Genomic DNA, 20,478 nt, shown 5'->3' on the forward strand with positions numbered 1-20,478 from the left:
TATATGTATAAATATACTATTTCTCATAGTATATATGCATATATAGTGTGGTATATGCTCACCCAGAACTGCACTGGGGCAAAGGTCAGGAAGGTCTGACCCTCCTTAGCCTGCTCAGGGTTTCTGAGGTCAGATTACAGAGCGTTACCCTCGGCTCCTGTGGTTTCTCTCCTCACTTGCTTCTATCTCAGCCCTTTCTCTCCTCTCAGCAGGGACCAGCTTGGTCTCCCCTTTGAAGCATTCCTCTTCTACACACAGAGTTAATCCCACTGTGCTTTGGGGTCCATCTGTTTTACTTTTTTTTAATCCAAAAATGAGTTGACCTAAAGCTTGAACTATTCTAAGCACCTAATTAAATGCTGGTTAAGCAAATAGAAGGTGGGGGGCGGAGTTGAGATGCCAGCTGAAAGCTACTTCCTTCTCGAAAGCATCTTGTTATTTTTTTGGCTGTTCACCTCACTGGGGTAGCCCTGGCACCTCATTTCTAGTGAATTGTTGGAAACAAATACAGTGACTTGTATTTGTAAAACAAGACTCAGTGTTTGCTGTAGTTATGAACCCCATCAGTACATAACACCTTAATTTATTACTACTTCATGAATATGCCACTATAATTTATGCCTGAAAGAAATTTAGCATGTTTTTCTATAGGTACATTTGTACCCTTGGAAACTAAACAGCATTTTAGAACTACATGTGGAGGCTGTTTAATTTATTTATCTTATTTTTTTTATTTTAGTTTTTGAAACAGAAGAGTCTCACTATGTTGCTCAGGCTACACTTGAGCTCTGTACTTGCCTGCTTTAGTTTCCTAAATGCTAGAGTTATAAGTGTGGACTATCACCCCTGGCTATTTGGAACATTTTGAACAGTAAAATCATAAACCAAAAGTACAAGAATTTGCAAACTAGCACTGAGTGGGCCCCAGGAAGGATGCCTGATTGCAGTGTGATTGCAGATGCCCTATCGGACTTCATGGGACTCACACCCTTGACTGGCATCAATTTTTTCCAATTCTGGGCATAGCTGCAAATCCAGTAATTTGGGGTACCAGATAGATTTGGCGTGGGTAGATTTGCAGATATAGAACCTATGCACTGTGAGAATCAACTGCAATTCTTTTTTTCCCCAGAAGCTAAGAAAGTTAACTATTTAGAAGAATTCCCGAGTAACATGGAAATATTTGAAGAAATGTAGATGAACCTTATAATGCTGTGTGAGCCCTTTGATTTTTGTTTACATAAAAACTTAGGTTATTAAAGTCTTTTGATTGAAGACATTTCATTAATTCCATAAAGAAACAACAGAATCTGCCCTTAACTCGTAAATTGGGTCTTATTTCCAAACACACACTCTGTGTGTGTCCATCTTGTCTGGGAAAGGAGGGCAGACGTGTGGAAGGCCCTTGTTAGGTGTAGAGTGAGCTGTGACTGCAGTGTCCTTGGCATGGTTCCTTGTCAGTTTGCTCATTCACTTGCTTAAATCTATTTTATTATTTAGTGTGTGGTCATGTAAAATCAAGAGGAAACTAACCAGTAGTTCAAATCACAGCTCCACCATTTAGCAGCTGTTTATTCTAGACACCTCTTTGTCTTTCCAGATTTGTATTTCCCTGTCTTTAAAATAGAAATATTAACGATACCTATACCATAAGTCTGTTAAAACAAAATCAACGGAGTCAATGAATGTAAACTTATAATGTGCCTTTCATGTGACAGTCACCCTGTGCTGTTGGATATTGTCATAATTCCAGCTGTCTTTATGTTTAGTTGGATTTGTAAGAGACACATAAGGAAAAATACACATTAAAAAATTGCAAACGATAGTTTTATTTCATGAAAAGAGAATCACTAATAGGAAATGCTTAATTTTCTTGTTTCTTTCATTTAGAACACTACTGCTAGATGGGAATCCATTCCGAGTTCCTCGAGCAGCCATATTAATGAAAGGCACAGCTGCTGTGCTGGAGTATTTGAGAGATCGAATTCCTGCCTGAGTACAGCTGACATCTTATTCTGGACAGGACAGAGTCAGCCTCCAATGACTGCTGTATTCCAGGTGTCACTATATTCATTCCCACTAAGTGTTTACAGTTTGTGAAGTGCTGTGAACATTCATAATGATGTTAACTGCAACACATCTTAAATGTTTTGCAAACTCATCCCTTATGACATTGCAAGAACTTTTTATTTCATGAAATTTATTATTTCCCAATGATAAGGCAACCATCTTTAGATCTGAGTTCCTCCTGGTTTCTTTTTATTTTCCATATAATGTGAACTGAGCTAGGTGTATTAGGTGTAAGTCAGCAAATTTTTATTAAGTATTATTCTTTGGTATTTAAAAGAAAATGAGACTTTTCATTGCCCAGGATAGGACTTACTGTGTGGTCAGTGTCAATGCATGTTTATGTTTAGGGTTTTGGTTGTGACTTTTAATTTTTTTAAACTTCAAAAAAGGTGTGGGTGTCCTTTGTTCTGACCTGGTACATCTTCCTATTTCCAACACCGTGATTCTAAAGTCTGCTTACAGCCTGATTAAAGTTAGACTGGCAGTTTTACAGTAATTTCTAAAAGGGAATTAGTTATAAGCAAGCTTGATTTAATAAAAACCAAATATAAACATTGTTGTTTACATTGAAATTATCAAAAGCAGGTTTATGAGCCATCCTCGCTCACCATATGATTGTGTCAAGAAGCCAGTTCAGTAGTAGCATGTGTCAGCGGGCGGAGGTAGAGAACTTGCAGGTGATTGAGGCTGTTGATGTTAGGAAAAATCAGTGCTAATAAAGATACATGCTTCATGTTCTTAATAAAAGTTACATTTTTAAAGCTATTAGTACAGTGTTTTTGTTTTAAAAAGAAACACGCCTTTTCCATGTCACAGCTCCTTATCTCAGAATCTGTTTCCATAGTAAACCAGACACCATGTAATAAGGTGATATTTTATTATTTATACAATAAAGAGACTTTTATGTTATTCAAAACACTTTTTTAAATACTGAAAAATTTGAGTACAACAGAACCTAAAAAATGGCTCTGCTGTACACTGCACAGCACTATTATCTGTACAAAGCGCATCTGCTGATGCTTCCAGACTATACCCTACCCTTAACCCATAGTGTTAGAGCATAAGACACAGCTGGAGAGTACAGATCACACTTGCAAAGTCACTGGCTTGGCAAAGTTGAAATACAGGTTAGTGGAACTTTGCACATTAAATTAAACAGCTTTCAAGGTTGTTATGGTCTCATATGGCAAAAAACCATGAAGTACATTCACAATCTATGTTAGTAAATTAGTGTTTCTTCATTCAGTTTTATTTACATCAATATGTAGTTCAACTAAAAAGTACTGTTAATCATGGTACATTTTTTAACACATACAAAAATGACAACTTTTATATATAATTTTAAGCTCAAAATCACAATTATCTCAAAATATTAATTACAATACAGCCATTTCAATTAAACATATCATGGTTTGATTTTTTTATATAAAATGGTAAACTTTATTATTAAAGTAAGCAATTTGTTTTGAATTGGCTAGAGTACACCCAAGTAGAAAATCTAAATGTGATGTGTGAGGTGTTTGCTGCCCCCCACCCACCCAGTTTGTATAGAGCCACCGAGGCTAGCAAAGAGACAGAAAAGGCCCCAGTTTATAAATATTGAGCCTCATTTGCTAAACTGCCCTGGCTTCTTGGTTCTTCATAAAAGCTCTACAAAGGGAGTCTCCATAGACTGCCGTGAAATGCATGCAATTATATACAGCGTGTAGAATGTCAGTTCACTGACACACATCAAAATGTCCACATAGACAGCAAAGGATGGACAGAAGGAGCACTTCACCTGCCTGTTGTCAGCTAGAACAGTTTTAGGAATGAGGTCCCAGGTTAAGCTCTGACTGGAGGAGCCCTGGTTACTGTGGATATGTTACGTGGGCACTGCACTTGTGTGGTGAAGCCAGATCCCATCAGAGAGTATTGGTCTAGAGACCCGAAGCCGCATCACCACTTAGGAATCTCTCTTATACCATTTATGAGAGTGAAATATTTAAATAACTGGCTTATATGACCTCAGGAATTTGTGTGTGTTTGACACATGAAACATTTGAACTAACAGAATAAAGAAATAGATTTATCTCCCACAAATTACTAAGGACAAAAATCATTGATCAAATAGTTTTGAAAATGAAAAATAAATTTTATGAATATTTAAAAAACAGTCTGCAGTCTGTTTGTATAATTCTTTGCAAACCGCTTGGAAGTCCACCACTGTCTTCCATCAGAATCACTGTTCTGATGCTTAATATTTCTTTTCTGAAAAGAATGAGACCACAGTTCATAGTTTTTCATACACAGCTGAGTGTGGGGTGCCCTTGGTGGCTGCTAATAGGAAAGAAAATTCTGGTTCTTCTAGTAACCTGTAGTGACCTTGCAGTACCCTTTTCACATTCAATAGATCTGCCTCTGGCTTCCTGCTGGCCCTGGGGAGAGTTCTTCCCTCCATATGTAAATAGTGGCACATTCTCAAGCCGCCTTCAGTCCCTTCCATTCACTGAGTGCAAAAAGAACTTGATTGCCTCTTCTAACCAAAGTTGTGTTGTTTGCCTGTTAGTTACCTTTTCCTTTATTTCAAACAGACATCATAGTAAGGCTTGCTTTTGCGAGGAGGGAAGCAAAGGAAATGTCTAATAATCAGAGCAGAAATACGAAACATTCCATTGACGCTGTCATCAAAGCATAACAAAGCTTCCTAAGAGTAAAACAGCACTCAGTTATCCTGATCTAAGCCAGATGTCGTCTCCTTGGTCTGAGACCAGTGAGTGCCCTCTGAGTGGAAAAATGAGTATTGAAAGTAATATTTATTTTAACAGTACATTTGGGCAAATACAGGAAATTCTTTATCTGCCTGAGAGATTCGTCTTGGTTTTTCCAGAGACTTTCAAAAACAAACAAAATCATGTAAGATTCCCGGCAAACTATTTTTTAGTAGAGGAGTGGAAAGCTATGAAAAACCATGTGGTTTGCCCACGTGTCAAGTGCTTTCCTTAGTCTAGCTATCAGGCAGTTCAGCTGACCTGTCATACCCAGGCATCATCCAACCTCAGACTCCAGCTGTGCAAAACAAACTAGCAAAGAAAAATGTGTGTCTAAGAGACACAAAACCTGAGTTATAATAAAAGGTTTTAATATAAGAAACTTTTTAATATAGGAAAATAACCTTTGAACAGCCAAAAATACATTTATACAATATAAGCAGCTAACTTGGTGCTTAAGTGTCTCATAGACTAAGCAAGAAAGAGATCATTTACATTTGATCGTTTTCCTAACTAGAGTTGAGATAACCACATTTTATTTAATATCTTTTTTCATTCCCCTGAATTAATTCTTTTTTTTTTTTTTTTTAAATCTGCACATATTTGGGTAATTCCTGTTCAGTTTCTGACAGCCCTTTTGCTTCCTGGGCACTGAGGCAGTAGTTGGGGCTGCCAGTGCCAAGCCACAGGGGAACCTGAAGTTTAAAACATTTGATCTTGGGGTTGGGCTTTCTGCAAACTCCTCTCCCCTTTCTCCATCTCTACACTCCCATTTCCTTTGCTTCAGTAGATTTTTTTTTAGGTGCTAGGAATTGGATCTCTAGGACCTGCATTCCCAGTCCTTGCAAGATCTTACTATGTAGCCCTGACTGGCCTCAAACTTGTAACACTTCTGCCTTAGCCCCTCATTGCTGGGATCGCAGGTGTAAATACTTCACCAAGTCAGATGCAATTGCTTGCCTTTTCATACTTGGTAGTGAATTGTCTCCACTGAAGCTCCCCTGTGTGCAGGCAGCTGCCAGGCCCATGTCTGCTTTCCACACCTGAGTCTTCACTTCTTTTCAAGAGCTTAGAACTTGGCCTCTGCATTTATTTACTGGGAAGAAATCTGCTTAAATGCCTTTCATTATCTTGGCATTAGACCCTGATTTAAGGCTCAGTTCAGGACAGATTATTTCCTCAGAAATACTGAGGGCGTTTTTTATAGGAATTGATTGAAAGTTGCTTTTCTGTGCAGCCTTGATGGATGCATTCGCCTTATTGACATTTGGAAAAGGGAAGCCACAGGAACTCAAAGGTTAAGTCCTTGAAACTGTGATTGCCTGGAAGGCCTCTGCACATGAGAGCCTTACTTGAGGACAGGATGGAAAGTGAATATAAGAGGTAAGAAAATGTTGTTATTAGCAAGAGGACTCCAGTCTCTGCTTGTCTATGTCGCACTTACCTAAAAAGGATTTTACATTGTGCTGAAAGCTAAGAGCAGAGTTGCATTTTCTCTGCCAACAGACTTGTTACCATGGGAACTGATGCAGGAAAATGAAAAATATGACAAAGAGTGAGGAATTAGATTGGAATAATAAAATGATAAGGAGTTGATTTCTACATTGCTGTTTAAGCCTTTGGGATTTAAAGAAAGTGTTTCTCATCTGATGACATCAATGAAAATGGCCAGAATGACTTTGCAGTTAATAGTCCCAAGGCAGATGCAGGAAGAAATGAGAAAGTAGCAAGCTTGTTTGGTTAAAGGAACTCTGTAAAACCTAGTTCCATCCCTGATAAGTTAAGCTTTTTAGCCCCTATGTGAACTGTGTGGGTAAACAGGCAACATGCAAAAGACTCTAACTCAAGCCCAGGCATACCACCTGACAGGATTATTGCATACCTCATGTTATTGCTTGAAGCAGCCTCTCAAGAATTCAAAATCAAAAGCCAAAGAACAGTAACAAAAGCCATGATTTACAAATTCCTCTCCCCTCCCCCATGGCCAGGCAACCCATAAGTAACTGAGGATTTAGTTTCTCATGGAAATAAGTATTTCTCTTCACTTGGTCAAAGAAAGCCTCCTTGAATACCCTCTGGTGGTGCCAACTTCAAGCCAGACAAAGGACCTTGGAAAGTTGGCAGTGTGGACCTACCTAGCAGTTTCAACCCTGATATGAGGGAGGTGGATATGTGTCTGTGCTCCTGGGAGCCACCTCTTTGTCCTCCCAGCTAACCAAAAGGCTGTTTTTCACAAGCTTTAGCTGGGCCTGATCCTGAAATGTACTGTGAGATGTAGGATGGCCCAAGGGATGACTCAGACCCTCCTGAAGGCTAATTTCCAAATCTTTCACTTGCCCTCACCTGGGGTGACCTTTCAAATACACATGACAAAACTGAACATCCACCAAGCATGAAGTCAGGACAGTCAAGAGCTAAGCCATGGTCACGCAGTTAGTGTCTTAACAGCAAATTGTTGTGACTGAAGCAGCATCCTGGGATCCATTTCTCGAAGCCATGATTACCAGTGACTTCCTGACCTGTTTGTTAGAGCTCCTCACTGAAGCCTTTGGCAGTGTTCAGAGTCCTTCAGAGAGTTCTGAAATCTGTGAGGGACCCAGACACTCAGGATGGTAAACAGGCTGGAGCATGAAGCCTGGTATATGCAGACTATATTTCTTATACTAATATCCAATGAAGGTCAGGATGGAATAATCTGATGAGGGACATATCTTGACAGCCCCATGGAGCTCTGATGTTTCTAAAGGCAGTAGGCAGATCTCTTCTGAGAGAGACAAGCATGTCATGAGATCTTCAGAAGTAGATATGAAGCTGGCACAATGAATAAATTGCTGCTTCTATTCATGTATGGTGTCTAAAATCAGTTCGTGTCTAGAGGAAGATTAGTTGGTGATGATTAAACTGAAGAATAACTAGCTTCAAAAGCTTTAACTGACTCTTCTGGTAGCTCATTCTTTGGGCAAACTTCAACCCCTCTGAGAGGCTACCCATCTACTGTCTATAGTAATTTTACCACATCCATCCCACAGACAAGAGTTCCATCATATTAGAACTGCTGTAATGTGCTAAGAACTAAACTTCGATTCCACCTTCTTGTGCATGTGTGTTTGCTTGTGTTTTGAGTGCATGTGTGTGTTTTGGGCATGTGTGCACATGTGTGCATGTGCCTGTGGAGGCCCAAAGTTATTGTCAGACCTCTTCCTCCATCACTCTCCATCTTATATACAGGAGCGGGGCTTTCCACTCGAAGCCCAAGCTAATTCAGCTAGCCAGCTTGCCCTGGGGGTCACTTGTCTCTACCTTCTGAGCCAGAGGACGACAGGAGGCTCAGAGTTTGCTGTGTGCTCAGGGTCCTGACTCAGGCCAACTACCTGCTCAGCCATCTCCCAAACTCCTGCTCTATTTTTTTTTAAACATTTGATTTATTCTCTCCATTTCTTCATGTGGCTGTTTAAGATTCTCTGTTATGTCTTGTATCTTAGTGTGGCAGACATGACTTGCAGTTTTTGATCATTTGTGATGCAGCACTATACATTAAAAAAGAACCAGTCTCCTTAGCTATTTATTGCTTTTCGCTGCCACAAACATTTGGGAATTTGAAAAACTGACTTAAGAGTGGAATGACAGTGTCTATGGGGCAGGCACTATTGACTTTCTACAAGTGGGCTTTCCACACTAGCCAACACACCTGTAAGGTGTTTCAATGCTTCCCTACCTGGCTGTCTGTCATGTTCAAAGTGGCACCTGGAGGTCAGGAAATAACTCAAGTATTTTCAAAACACACTCATTTTCTTATTATTTATTTATTTATTTATTTATTTTGGTTTTTTGAGACAGGGTATCCCTGTGTAACTATCCTGCAACTCTCTCTGTAGACCAGGTTGGCCTTGACTCAGATCTGCCTGCACAATCTCATTTTCAAATGCAGCTATGCTGCATGTTTCTACTAAACATTTTCTAATTTAATGTGCAGATTCACTAAGTCCCATCAAGGGTAGCTATGCCGCCACACCTGAATGCTTACTGATTATATCTGTGCTGTCCCAAAACCAGACTAATCCTAACGGGTGTGGGGGCTCTAACTTTAACCTCATGGAACAAAGAAAACTAGTGTTTTGCTGAAAGCAAAAAACAAAAACAAAAACATCACCTGTTCTTGCCATGTAATGCAATGGCAGGAGAGACTCCCCCATGGGAACCTGGGGAGGTACTGCTTCTTAGGAGCTAATGTGGAGTTTACCTTGTAGTGACTTAGTGAATCTGTGCACTAATTAGAAAATGTTTAGGGGCTGGAGAGATGGCTCAGTGGTTAAGAGCACTGGTTGTTCTTCCAGAGGTCCTGAGTTCAATTCCCAGCAACCACATGGTGGTTCACAACCATCCGTAATGAGATCCGGTGCCCTCTTCTGGCCTGTAAGCATGCATGTAGGCAGAACTCTGTATACATAATAAATAAATTAATTAATTAAAAAAAAAAGAAAAGAAAATGTTTAGATGCCCTAATCTTGCATTCTGACTGATCCCTAAGGGCAGCCTCCCTGAAGGACTGAATCAAAAGGAGTGGCAAGTCAGGCTTGATATGACTCATTCTGGATGGTATTGCCTCAACTGTCTCCAGAGACTTGTCCTTTCTGGACAATAAACACAAATGAGAAATGGGAGCTGGCTTTCCAGAATGTTCCATATCCACACTGAATCAGTGAAGCCGAAAGGAATCCTTTGCTACTTTGTCAGAGTGAGAGACACATTGAGGATATATTTATTCTCTGCTCTCTCTCACATTTTTCTCAGACACAGCTGTTTGTTAGACTTCTTAAGCATTGTCTCCCTGTTTGACTGGGAAAGGGCTAGTACTTACTTGTATGTTCAACTGTTCCCACAGTAGAGCTTTGAATATATGCCTCTGTTTATTGGATTTAATTGATAGGACAACAAGAAAAAGAAAGGCTTGAAAAATCATTGATAAATTTTTTTTTTAAAGTATTAACACTGCAGACTAGAAGCCTGTACTTATGATGGTCCAGAGGACTCTGGAGACAGCCTCTGCAGCACTTCTGTAGGGGCTGGGGTGCAGCTCAGGGGTGGGGCATCTGCATGCTCTGCAGGTACAGAATCCTAAACCACAGTAAACATGTCCCTGAACTACATCTATTCACACTACAGGTTTGGAAGCATTCTCAATAAGTAAGTAAATAAGAGTCTATATCCTGCTTTAAGTGAGCATGTGGGAATGTTTATGAAAATAATTACTTTTGAGCTGCTTATGATGACTTAGGGCCCTAGATCCCACAGGCCCAGATTCTGTGGAGAAGTGTGGAAATGAAAAAAAGGAGTACTAATTCTGAGAGGGAGAGAGGTGCGGTGTGTGTGTGTGTGTGTGTGTGTGTGTGTGTGTGTGTGTGTGTGTGTGGTTGTGTGGTTGGAGGGGTTTGGTTCCCACATCTGACTTGTCCTGGGAGGCAAGCACAGAGATGTGAGTTTAGGCAGCAGCATCTGCAATTGTATAAAGCACCCACCAGGGTAGTACTTGCTGGAGTCTCTCTTGGTCAGAAGAAATCTTCGAGATTCTATCAAGTGCAAAATACTTATTGTCAAGTTGAATGATCCCACAGTAAGGCTGAAGAACTGCATGCAAATGCATTTACCACCAGCTGGTTTCAAACAAACAGGAGGAAAACTGGTCAAGACAGCTTCCATGACAGTGTGGAGGAGGCTGAGACTTGCCAGCTGCCTGATGGTTTTCCCATTTTTAGAATTCTGCTTTAATGAACATCAATAAAGTGAAGCTTGCAGATCACAATCACTCACTTATCTCTCACAGGAGGTGACAACCTGGGACAGGGTTAGGGAAGGTGTTAGTGGCCCCTTAAGTTAGTGACAGTTTTTCTTGCAGACTTCTTTTCCCACACTGAGGCTACTCCATGAACCAACATGGGTAACTCCCATTCTGCACAGCTGAAAGCACAGCCCTGGGCCCTTCACACTAAGAGAGAGTGTTCACTTTGCATCAGAGCTGGCAGGCTAGAAAATGAAAGTATTGAGCCCTAAGCGCTAAGGCAATCATAATCTCAGCATAAGGAAGGAATGTTGCTGACCGAGAGACTGTTTCAGGAATAAAACACTAAGATTACTATATGGACAAGTAAAAAATGAAACAAAATATTTAATGGTTTGAACCAAAAATTGAGCGGTAGTACTGCACCAGATCCACAAGGGAGACAAGGCCGCACTGGGGAGAGCGGACGGGCAGTTTTCATTCTCCTGTTTAGTTCTACAACCAAACTGATCTTTAGAAGCCCGTGAAAATCTGAAAGGAGGATAATGGTGAAATAGAGAAGAAAGCAAGTTAAGAAGCCAAATATTTTCCAAAAGAAGAGGCCCAGTGGCTTGCTGGTGAGTAACACTGCTCAAGTCCAGGCTGGCTCAGGGGTTCTTTGCCTCCTGAGAGAAGCTGAAGCTAGCATGGTGAGCCTACCTGAGTGGTGCCATAAAACCAGCAGGCTTGAGGTCACAGCGATTAGTCCCCAGCCCCCTAAGGAGGCTGACCAGAATCTGCTAAGAGCTCACTGTAGGAGCTGGTGACCTTGTGGCCAGAAGAAAGCTTCCTTTAGAGAAAAACACCAGGATTTAATGTTTTAATAAGCTTCAGGGAAGAACATCCTGTCTTCTGATTTCTTTTGCTGGAAGAGGACCAGATTAAGTGTCCGTAGAGGGAGTCTGAAGCCCACTGGGGTTTTGATGGGATCATCACAGTAGAAGTCCGGGCAGATGGTGAAGACACCCTTAACTTAAATGTGATTTCTTTCACCAGGACCCAGCCATCAGAGGCCCTGAGACTGAATATCTCAGAATCACAGCATGTCACCAAGGTGGCCAAGATTCTGCTTTCAATACATGGATATTCTGACTGAAAGAGGTGGGGGGTGGGTTTACCTAGCTAGGCCTTTCTTGGAACCCAATTTTCACGTTATGAGAAGCTTTTTAAAATGCATTCTTTATGTAATAAACTCCTTTATAATGTTATGTTAATACATGTGTACATGTATAAGGTGAAAGGTGAGTTTATAGAGGAGTTACCACCAGATGTCAGCTGGAAATGTACATTCAAGCAGGACCCTGATTAGTTTTTCATAGGAGAGGCCATTCAGGCAAACTTGATTCCTGAAGCTTAAGTTTTGGAGAGATAATTTCCAAAGTAAATTATGATGATTTAAAGCAAATATATTTCCATGTCAACTGATGGGAGGTGTGGATAAAATAAGGGAGATTAGCACAAAGTATCTGAAAGACTCATGCAAGCTAGAGAAAAACTATGAAAGCAGTGGATGTGCTTACTGAACTGTTAAGAAAGAACAGAATTTCAGCACACACTGGTCCAAGGCTGAGAGAGAGAGAGATCTGCACTCTGGGGAGTTGATTCAACCTGAGCGTTTTAGTACAAAAGATACACAATCCATTGGTGTCATTTAGGCCTAGAGCATAATTATAAATAATTGTTAATAAAGAGTGTGGAAAGGGGTGTTACTCCATCTGCCCAGAGACAAGAACCGGCTGTGAAGACGTCTTCAGCCTCTGACATTAAATCTAGGAAGACGCTCTCCACCTGGTGGTGATTCTTTGTAACTACATGTTCCTCAAGAAAAGTTCTGTGGGCATGTCAGAATGATTGCAAGGACAGCAAGTATCTCAGACTTGAAACCAGGACCTCAAAATGAGAAGCTTTGGGGGAAAAGCAACACATAATTTATTCTTCCTCGGTTTTGTTGGTGGGTGGTGGTGACACAAAGCTAAGAGAGGCCCCTTCTCTGGGAAGTTTGGATAATGTGTTAGCTGTCCCTTCCAGATCCTCATTTGTCTCAGGAGTGATAGACACTTTCACTTCTCCACGAGCTTTTTCCTGTGGCTGTAAGTGTCTGACACTGGCACTTACCTCAGAAAAATGCCTTGTTGACTATGGGAACCTCATTTCTTCTCTGAATTTCTTGTGCCATTTTCTTTTAGGGTATTCTTTATTCTTCTCATCTTCATATTGTAAAAATAGCTAACAACCTTCCTAGTCACAATACAAGGTAGAAGGATCTTTATATTAAATGAGTCTAAGGGCAGCCTTAACCATATTCAGCCTTCACAGTCTCTTCACCAGGGCTTGAGAGCTATGGCCAGGATGGGGTTCTGGGCCTGGTGGTCTCTAAGATGCTTAAAACCACAGCTTTTTGAGTTCAACATCATCCTTCATGTCTCTGGGCTATTTCTGACAACTAAATGCATGATTTTTCCCCAGAAGAAACAAAATCCAAACTAATTAAAAGGATATAAAAATGTTTTCCCAATGAATAACCAAATCACTTATATATTTTGGTCAATGCTGGCATCTTTAGAATATGTAAAAAGGAAATGAAAGCTAACTGCTGAACAGCACAAAGATTCTGAAGGCTTTGAAAAGAAATGGCAAGGAGAGGGGGAAATTTGGCATAGAGGACTTCCCAATCCCCAATAAAAGTGGGAATAATGAATCAACAGAGGAGGCCAAAGGTAATAGGTTCACCATTTAAGGTTACACAGAGAAGCATCCGTCACCCACTGAAGCCATTATTTGTTAAGTATGTCACTCACTATGCTTGTGGCACTAAGAAAGGCTGAGGGATTGATGTGCTCTTCTGGGGATACTGTCCAGAAGGCCTCTTAAGTACTGTCTATCCCTCTTTCTCAAAGGAACTTCAACTCGATAGAGAATTAACACAGACCAAGCAGCACAGGGCTCAGGTAGAGTGAAGACTACACCATGTTGGTGGTAATGACAGTTTCCCCATTAAGACTACAGAAGACTTCATGGTTGCTGTGCCAAGTAGGCAGGACCCTGAAGACTGAATATGATTTTGGTAACTTGGGAAGGAGGCTAGGAGAGGAAGCTTGCCAGCAAAGTGCCAATGTGTACAAAGGCAGCAAAGCACTGGGGCACACAGAAGGCGAGAGCCTTACCCAGTCTGGGTCAGGCAGGGAAGAGAAACAAGCCATTCCTACAACCAGAGGCCCCAGCTCTCCTGGGAAGGACAGATGGTTGGTTTGATGTGTAGATATGCACAAGCCAACAGCATACAAGCAGTTTGATCATGGGATGGGCTAAACAGCAGGCCAGGTCGTGACAGTATTCTTAAGTTCACAGGGGAATACATAGGTCTGAAAGGTGGTCAGCTGGATGTTGACCCCTGTTCACTGCCTTTTTAAAAAAATTATTATTATTATTATTATTGAGTCAGGGTCTCACTATGTAGTCCTGGCTGTCCTGGAACTCACTCTGTAGACCAGGTTGGCCTTGAGCTCACAGAGACCCACCTACCTCTGCCTCCCAAGTGCTAGTATCAAAGGTGTATGCCACTACACTCAGCTATTCACTGCCTTTCTGAGTTGATAATTCTAACACTGGACACAGAAAGTATGTCCTAGAAGCAGTGGACACAGGAAGGACCCCCCCCTCTTCCTGTGTCTGTTAAGATGTTGGCATCTACTGATGCCAGAGCATGGAGCTGAGCACTGGGCCAGACTGAGGAACAGTGGTCTCCATGACAACCCTTGTTTTCTTTCCTGCTAACAAACTGACAAAAACACGGCCCTTCCTCCAAAATCCAAGAGATTCTGGGTTCTGTTTCCCATGTGCAAAAATATTTTCAATCTGGCCATGACCAGTCTGTTAGACGGTTCTCTAAGTTCCAACAAACACTTGAAATGGCCTCCCAGTGGCCCTAGGACCTGGTAGGGAGACCTAAGGAGAGCTCCAACTGAAGTACTGTTCCAGCCTGGGCAGAGTGGATGCCATCAGCCATGGGATAGGGTAAGGGCAGAGAGAGAGGACTCATCAGACTGTCTCATTCCATCTGCAGCTTCTTTTTCCACTCAACTATGACATTCTGTGCAGAGGAGGGGCTGTGCTATGTCCCTATCAGGCCCGATGCATAGTGGCGCTCAGCAGATATTTATCATAAAATTTATAATCCTTGCACTTTATGCTTTTTGTTACAATCTTCAATAATGTATCTCTAAATGCCTTGACTGTATAATTTACTCTAGGCTTCTGAGATCAGCTAACCTATTGTGAAGGAAGTATATGAGTTTGCTGTTGCAAACAAGACTCAATGTGAGCTATTTTCCTCTAGATGAGAGATGTCTGTCTGTGTGGTGGGATGTATGATCATCACTTTATTTTAAAATAGAAAAAACCCCCTACAAATAATACACTTGTTCAAAGTGGGAGAAAAACTTTCAAAGGAAGGAAATACTGAATGATCATTTTAAACACCTTTCCCCACCAATTCATATACAGATGGATATATACAAATGGTACAGCTTAAAGGATGAAACAGTCATTTTTAATAAAGAAGGGGAATTATGTTGGATTTGGAAACTCATGTATTGGGGTCTGGTCCATTGCTTCTGCTTTGGTCAGTTCTATATCAGTCGAGTGTTAGAAAAAAAGCCACAGGATTATATCATTTTCTACATAAATGCTGCCTGAAATTTCCCAACACTTAACTCTCTATGGTGTTACCATGAACAAAGTCAAGCCAAAACAAGAGTGTGTTTTGAATTTTTAGAAGAAAGGGTGTATCTCAGATCTCTCTCCTGGCTATTTGCACAGGCTGGTAACAGACCCTCTCACTTTTAATTCTGCGCCCTACTTAGGGAATGTTTCAGAATCCATCTGCAGAACCTAGGCAGTCAAGATGCTGCAAAAGTTAAAACCATCAGTTCTTATGTCCTTCCTTCCCTTCCCTCTCCCCCCCAAAAAAAATGGCTTCTAGGAAAATCAAGACAATCATATAGTGAGAAAGCAAGGGAACCCAGGTTCCTCTGTTTTCACTGTTGGTTTTAAAATAAACTCTTAAAGTGGTTTTTCCTCTTCATTGTTCCAGAACTCTCAGATTCTTTGGGATGGAAGGCAGGAGTTTCTGTCCTCACAGGAGAGTGTTTCTGGATAATTTCCTCACAGTGTTAAAGGTTGGGAAGACTAGGAGGTGCCCCAGTATGCATACAAGCAGCTCAGAGAAAGTCCCTTAGTATGGCAAATATCTAACACTTAGAATAGAGAAGCAAACAGTAGAAATAAACATGGAAGTGAAAACATGGCTTTGTTAAGGCACTGACACCCTCACACACCTTTGTGCATGAGCTGTTTGCTGCTGTCAGTGGTGTGGTAAGCACTGACTTTTCCCCTAGGAGAATTCTTCTCGAACAGTGGGGGAAGCCCTCAGCTGATATTCTGGGTCTTCTGGCAGCTAGAGCTTTGGAGGCTATATGTGTTTGCCTCGGTGGGATGGAAACATACACCTACCTCCTTTGAACAGCATGGGTGGGTAGGGCATGAGTCTACAGAAGGCCAACAGCCATGAGAGGAGACCAGCTTTGCATGCTAGAAGCAGAAATGTCCCCAGATGTGCCAGAGCAGAATTGAAAACAAGGTTGTATCTGCCTTAGTCTCTCCATGGGTGTCATGGGAAACTCACTGCATACTGTGGACTAAAATGGAGCTAGACAGACATGCAGGAGAGCCGGCAACTGTGTGTGTTCCACAGAACACACCCAATTACCCTCAGCCCACATTCTATTTGGGAGACATAGCATGTTTTCAGGGGATCCAGGCTCATGTTCCAAGCCAGGGCAGAATGCCTCTCCCAGGATTGCTAAGGAAAAAAAGTTGTATAAGTAATCTTGAATCTAGAAAATCCACCAAAGTCCTGGTTGGTCAAGAAGCTGCACCCATGGTGGAAAGTGGGTGCATGACTAACTGGTGTTTGAACATTTGGTTAAGCCATGGAAAGAAGTATTTGTGCCACGGGGCTTTTGTTGGCCCCTCAGTGCTGCTTGTCTTTGTACTGAAGGGCCTATCTTAACTGACTGGACTTCATTATTTTCCTAACTTGTTACTTTTTACTGATCTAGTGTTCCAGTGAATCTGTGGGTGGGTTACCATTTCATGGATCAGTCAGACATGTTATGACTAAATTCACTAATGGCTCAGGTGGCAGTCTGATACCAACATGAATTTTGATCTGATTAGGTCATATTCTTGCTCTCCACAAGAATGCATTCATTGGAATAGACATTCTCAATCTTCCTGCCAATGAGAAGCAGAAAATGATGATGGACAACTCAAATCCTGTGGAAAGAAGGGTTGAGAAGAACACTGTTTTCCAAGCTTTTACACCGAGGTGTGCACATTTGGCAGGTTCTATGACTAAAAATTAATCGTTTCTGAGTTTCTCCATCTAATAGTTCGAGAAATTTGGAAATTTTTCTCTTGATATTTGAATATATAATCAAAAGTCCTTCATCATTTTCTGTCCTCTATCCTCTCTCTCTCTTAACCTCACACATGGTAAGTAGCTCAACCCCACTTTTAAAGAGAGTGACAGCAGTGCTTTGCATGCACTCCTCTCTGAAAATGAGTCAGTGGTGGTTCCCAGTCCTGATCCAGGGTGGGGAGCCCAGACAGCACTTACTACAAGTCTGAGAGGCAGCCACACTTCCACAGGCTCCAAGTCAGCAGGACACGTGTGTTTGGTGGCTTCTGTTGCCTGGTGGCGTCACCTTAATAAAGTGTTTATGACAAAGTACTGTATGCCTGGTGAGATGTTTTGAAAATTGTCCCTTTATGTTTATTTGGCAGAACCCACAGATTTTGGCTACTAATTGTTAGTGTTTGTCCTTTCCATCTGTAATGTCTCCAGCCTACTCCACATCACCCTATTGATCCATGTCTATAAGCAGCTTCCTCAGCAGGAAGATCCAGGACCCACCAAGAGGTAGAGATTTCATGGTGCCACCGAGAACTCACTCCTTTGTGTTGTAGACTTTTCTTTTTCTTTCTTTCCCTTTTAACACTCTTAGCTTCTATATTTGATGTTAACATGAACCAGATTCTAGTTTCAGGTAGCAAGTTAGTTACTCAAAAATAAAAATACCCCCAGATCAATGAATTACTGGCTCAGGCCATCTTTAAAATCAATGAGGAGCCCCTCCCCCAACCACAAGTGATTCCACTGAGTTAACCTAAAACACCTGGAATATATCCACATTTTCCCCAAGAGGTCAGGAATCCCTTTTTTCTTTCCCCATTACTGAGCCTCACAGAAGGAAGTGTCAAAGCAAGGCCCCTGACAATGTTGTCCATCAAGGAAGGGTCACCACCTCTCAGCTGATGGCCTCAGGAGCACCTGATGCTCCTACAAAAGAAAGCACCTGGAGAGCCCTGCATTTATTTGGCTGCCTCCTGCTTTCTGCCTACATGTGTTCCTGCAGTCCAGAAGGGGGCACCAGGTCTTATTACAGGTGGTTGAGAGCCACCATGTGGTTGCTGGGAATTGAACTCAGGACCTCTGAAAGAACAGCCAGTGCTCTTAACTGCTGAGCCATCTCTCCAGCTCCTTCTCCTGCTTTCAGGTAGAAGGCCACACAGCCCTGATGGGTGCTTTCTGGATGTTTCAAGCTGCCATACTATGTTCTGAGCTTGGCTGGTTTCTCTTGACTAAGACTGAGCCTAGAACATCTGCTACGGTGATGTGCCATGAGCTTTTGAAACAGAAAATTAGGGTTTGAAAGACACTTCTCATTAGATGCTCTCAATGTATGAAAATGCTCTTAAAAGCTGCTTCTGTGTAATATGCCAAAAAGGTCAATCTCAAATCAGTAGCTAATTGTCAAAGCCATAAAACGACAGTATCGTGCCATCCTGACATAAATCAACACAAAAACTAGTGCACCACCTGTAAATGAAGTTGCCTTTGTCTCCAAGTGACAAATTCTATGCCAAAAACACCACTGTACTTCTAATAAGTGGCACTCATTTTAATAGATCCTACAAAAATACAATATTTTCAATGTCCCCATAAAACATAAACTTACAAATATTATCCTCAGAGCTCTGGTGACATCCACATGTGATTGCATTGTAAAATTTCAAACACTAGCATGTGAGATAAATTTGTTATATAAAAAATGATGTAGGTATATGAGGGAATGTGTACAACTAATTATGGAAAGTCGACCTGAAATTTCAAATTAATATTTTAATCAAATTAATGACTACTATAAAAAGAAATACTTTAAAGGATTATAAAACATATTTTGAATTTTCACAAAGGGAAACACAATGTAAAAGTACATTAGGCTTTTTTCATTCTCTGGTATGATTGCATTCATGTTTATGTTTCTTGAAACTTTTTTTGGAGAAAAAAAAATTGTCTATTTCTGTCTACAAAAAAATCCCCAGGCATTAAGATTAATGATACTAGTAGACCACAGCTCTGAGAAATTATATCTGAAGTTCCATATTTCAATACCAAAGTTTTGAAATCACCCACCATAGCTTTCTAACAAGTCTCTCTCTATAATAAATGTTATCAATTCCCAAAATTCATTGAAAATGATTTAAAAGTAGCAAATTAAATAAAGCAGCACACAGATAAGTTCCACATTTACAGTAAGGGAATCACAGGGGCCACAGTTTATAGTCAACATAACCCCGAGGAAACAGAACATTAAAGCATTAAGCCTTCCCTGCCACCCCTCACTCGCTGCTTCTGGTTGTGGTGAAGACCTGTTCCGCAGCAGCCTGTGGTCTGTCTCTAAAGTCTGCTTGTGTCCTTTTAATTAGCTAAAGGCATTGAACAGATTTACCTTCTCCAATTTTTACTCAGGTCCCAGAGATTAATGGATAATTTATGAACTATTTCACTCTGCGTGGGAATTTAGCAAATGGCTGTGGAACCAAATATAAATACCTTATACTTTATGTACAGTTGCTTCCATAAGGCGTAATCATGTAATTTTTATTGAAAAAGATTCAATATAGTAAAGTCTTATTTTAAGATATATTTTCTTTCTCAATCCAAGATGTTTATGAAAATATCGTTTTTCTATATTCTTTTTTGTATATATGCCAACATATACCTTGTGCTAGAAATACTTTGTGGGGATTACAATTCTTTATATACAACTTTTGAGGCAGTATTTCTGATGGAGAGCAGAATTTGTAAAGAGCTTGTGTGTGCTTCCGTGCTCCAAAATGATAGGAAATCCACTTTTAGAAGACAACTTATTTGATTAAAAAACAAAAACAGAAACAAAACCGCACCAATGTACAGCCAGAGGCTGCCGCTGGAACTGATACAGGACTGCGCATGAACGCCATGTTTATAGGTAACATTTTTCAGGGTAGTCAAGGCTAACGTACAATATTATACACCTGGCACTGATGTTTGCCATTGGTCCAGCAACTGGCAAAATTTGTTTCTATGTATAAATTTATTTTTGAACATTAGCTCTGGCCTGACATATCTTCACTATTTATAAAAACATTTAGACAGTGAGCTCACGTTGAATAACTAGGTCTACTGTGTTCTGGAAGCTCTTCAGTAGTAAAACAGCTTTTTCGTGTTCCATATGCACAAAACTGTGTCCATTTGCCTGAAAACACACAAATGAAACAGGTCAGTCAATGCCAACAGTTCATTCCCTCGGCACCATTGTAATCACAGGGCTCAAAGGAGCATAGCACAATAAGATTTTAAGATTCAGAGAGAAATGGCTTGGACAAGTATTTATCAAACGCCCAGTATTTCCTTGCTTATGTACAATCATAATGTCCTACTCAGCAGGATCAGTC

The 20,478-nt window shown here is 40.9% G+C and overlaps 2 protein-coding genes across 19 annotated transcripts in view; one reads left to right on the forward strand and one right to left on the reverse strand.

Moving 5' to 3' along the window:
• Positions 1-2,835, forward strand: part of Lrrc40 (leucine rich repeat containing 40) — a 39,144-nt gene extending 36,309 nt beyond the window's left edge. For all 5 annotated transcript variants that reach the window (XM_052730911.1, XM_052730912.1, XM_052730915.1 and 2 more), the window contains one exon: positions 1,891-2,835. In XM_052730911.1, coding sequence (XP_052586871.1) covers positions 1,891-1,996 — 106 coding nt within the window. In that variant the 3' untranslated portion in view covers positions 1,997-2,835. The remainder of the gene's footprint in view (positions 1-1,890) is intronic.
• A 95-nt stretch (positions 2,836-2,930) lies between these two features.
• Lrrc7 (leucine rich repeat containing 7) overlaps positions 2,931-20,478 on the reverse strand; it is a 477,706-nt gene continuing 460,158 nt past the window's right edge. For 13 of the 14 annotated variants that reach the window (XM_052730896.1, XM_052730897.1, XM_052730901.1 and 10 more), the window contains one exon: positions 2,931-20,279. In XM_052730896.1, coding sequence (XP_052586856.1) covers positions 20,172-20,279 — 108 coding nt within the window. In that variant the 3' untranslated portion in view covers positions 2,931-20,171. The remainder of the gene's footprint in view (positions 20,280-20,478) is intronic. The other variant, XM_052730899.1, reaches the window with a different exon arrangement.

The sequence above is a fragment of the Peromyscus californicus genome, unplaced genomic scaffold (assembly GCF_007827085.1).
Source record: "Peromyscus californicus insignis strain IS unplaced genomic scaffold, ASM782708v3 Scaffold_9__1_contigs__length_137607984, whole genome shotgun sequence".
NCBI lineage: Eukaryota > Metazoa > Chordata > Mammalia > Rodentia > Cricetidae > Peromyscus > Peromyscus californicus.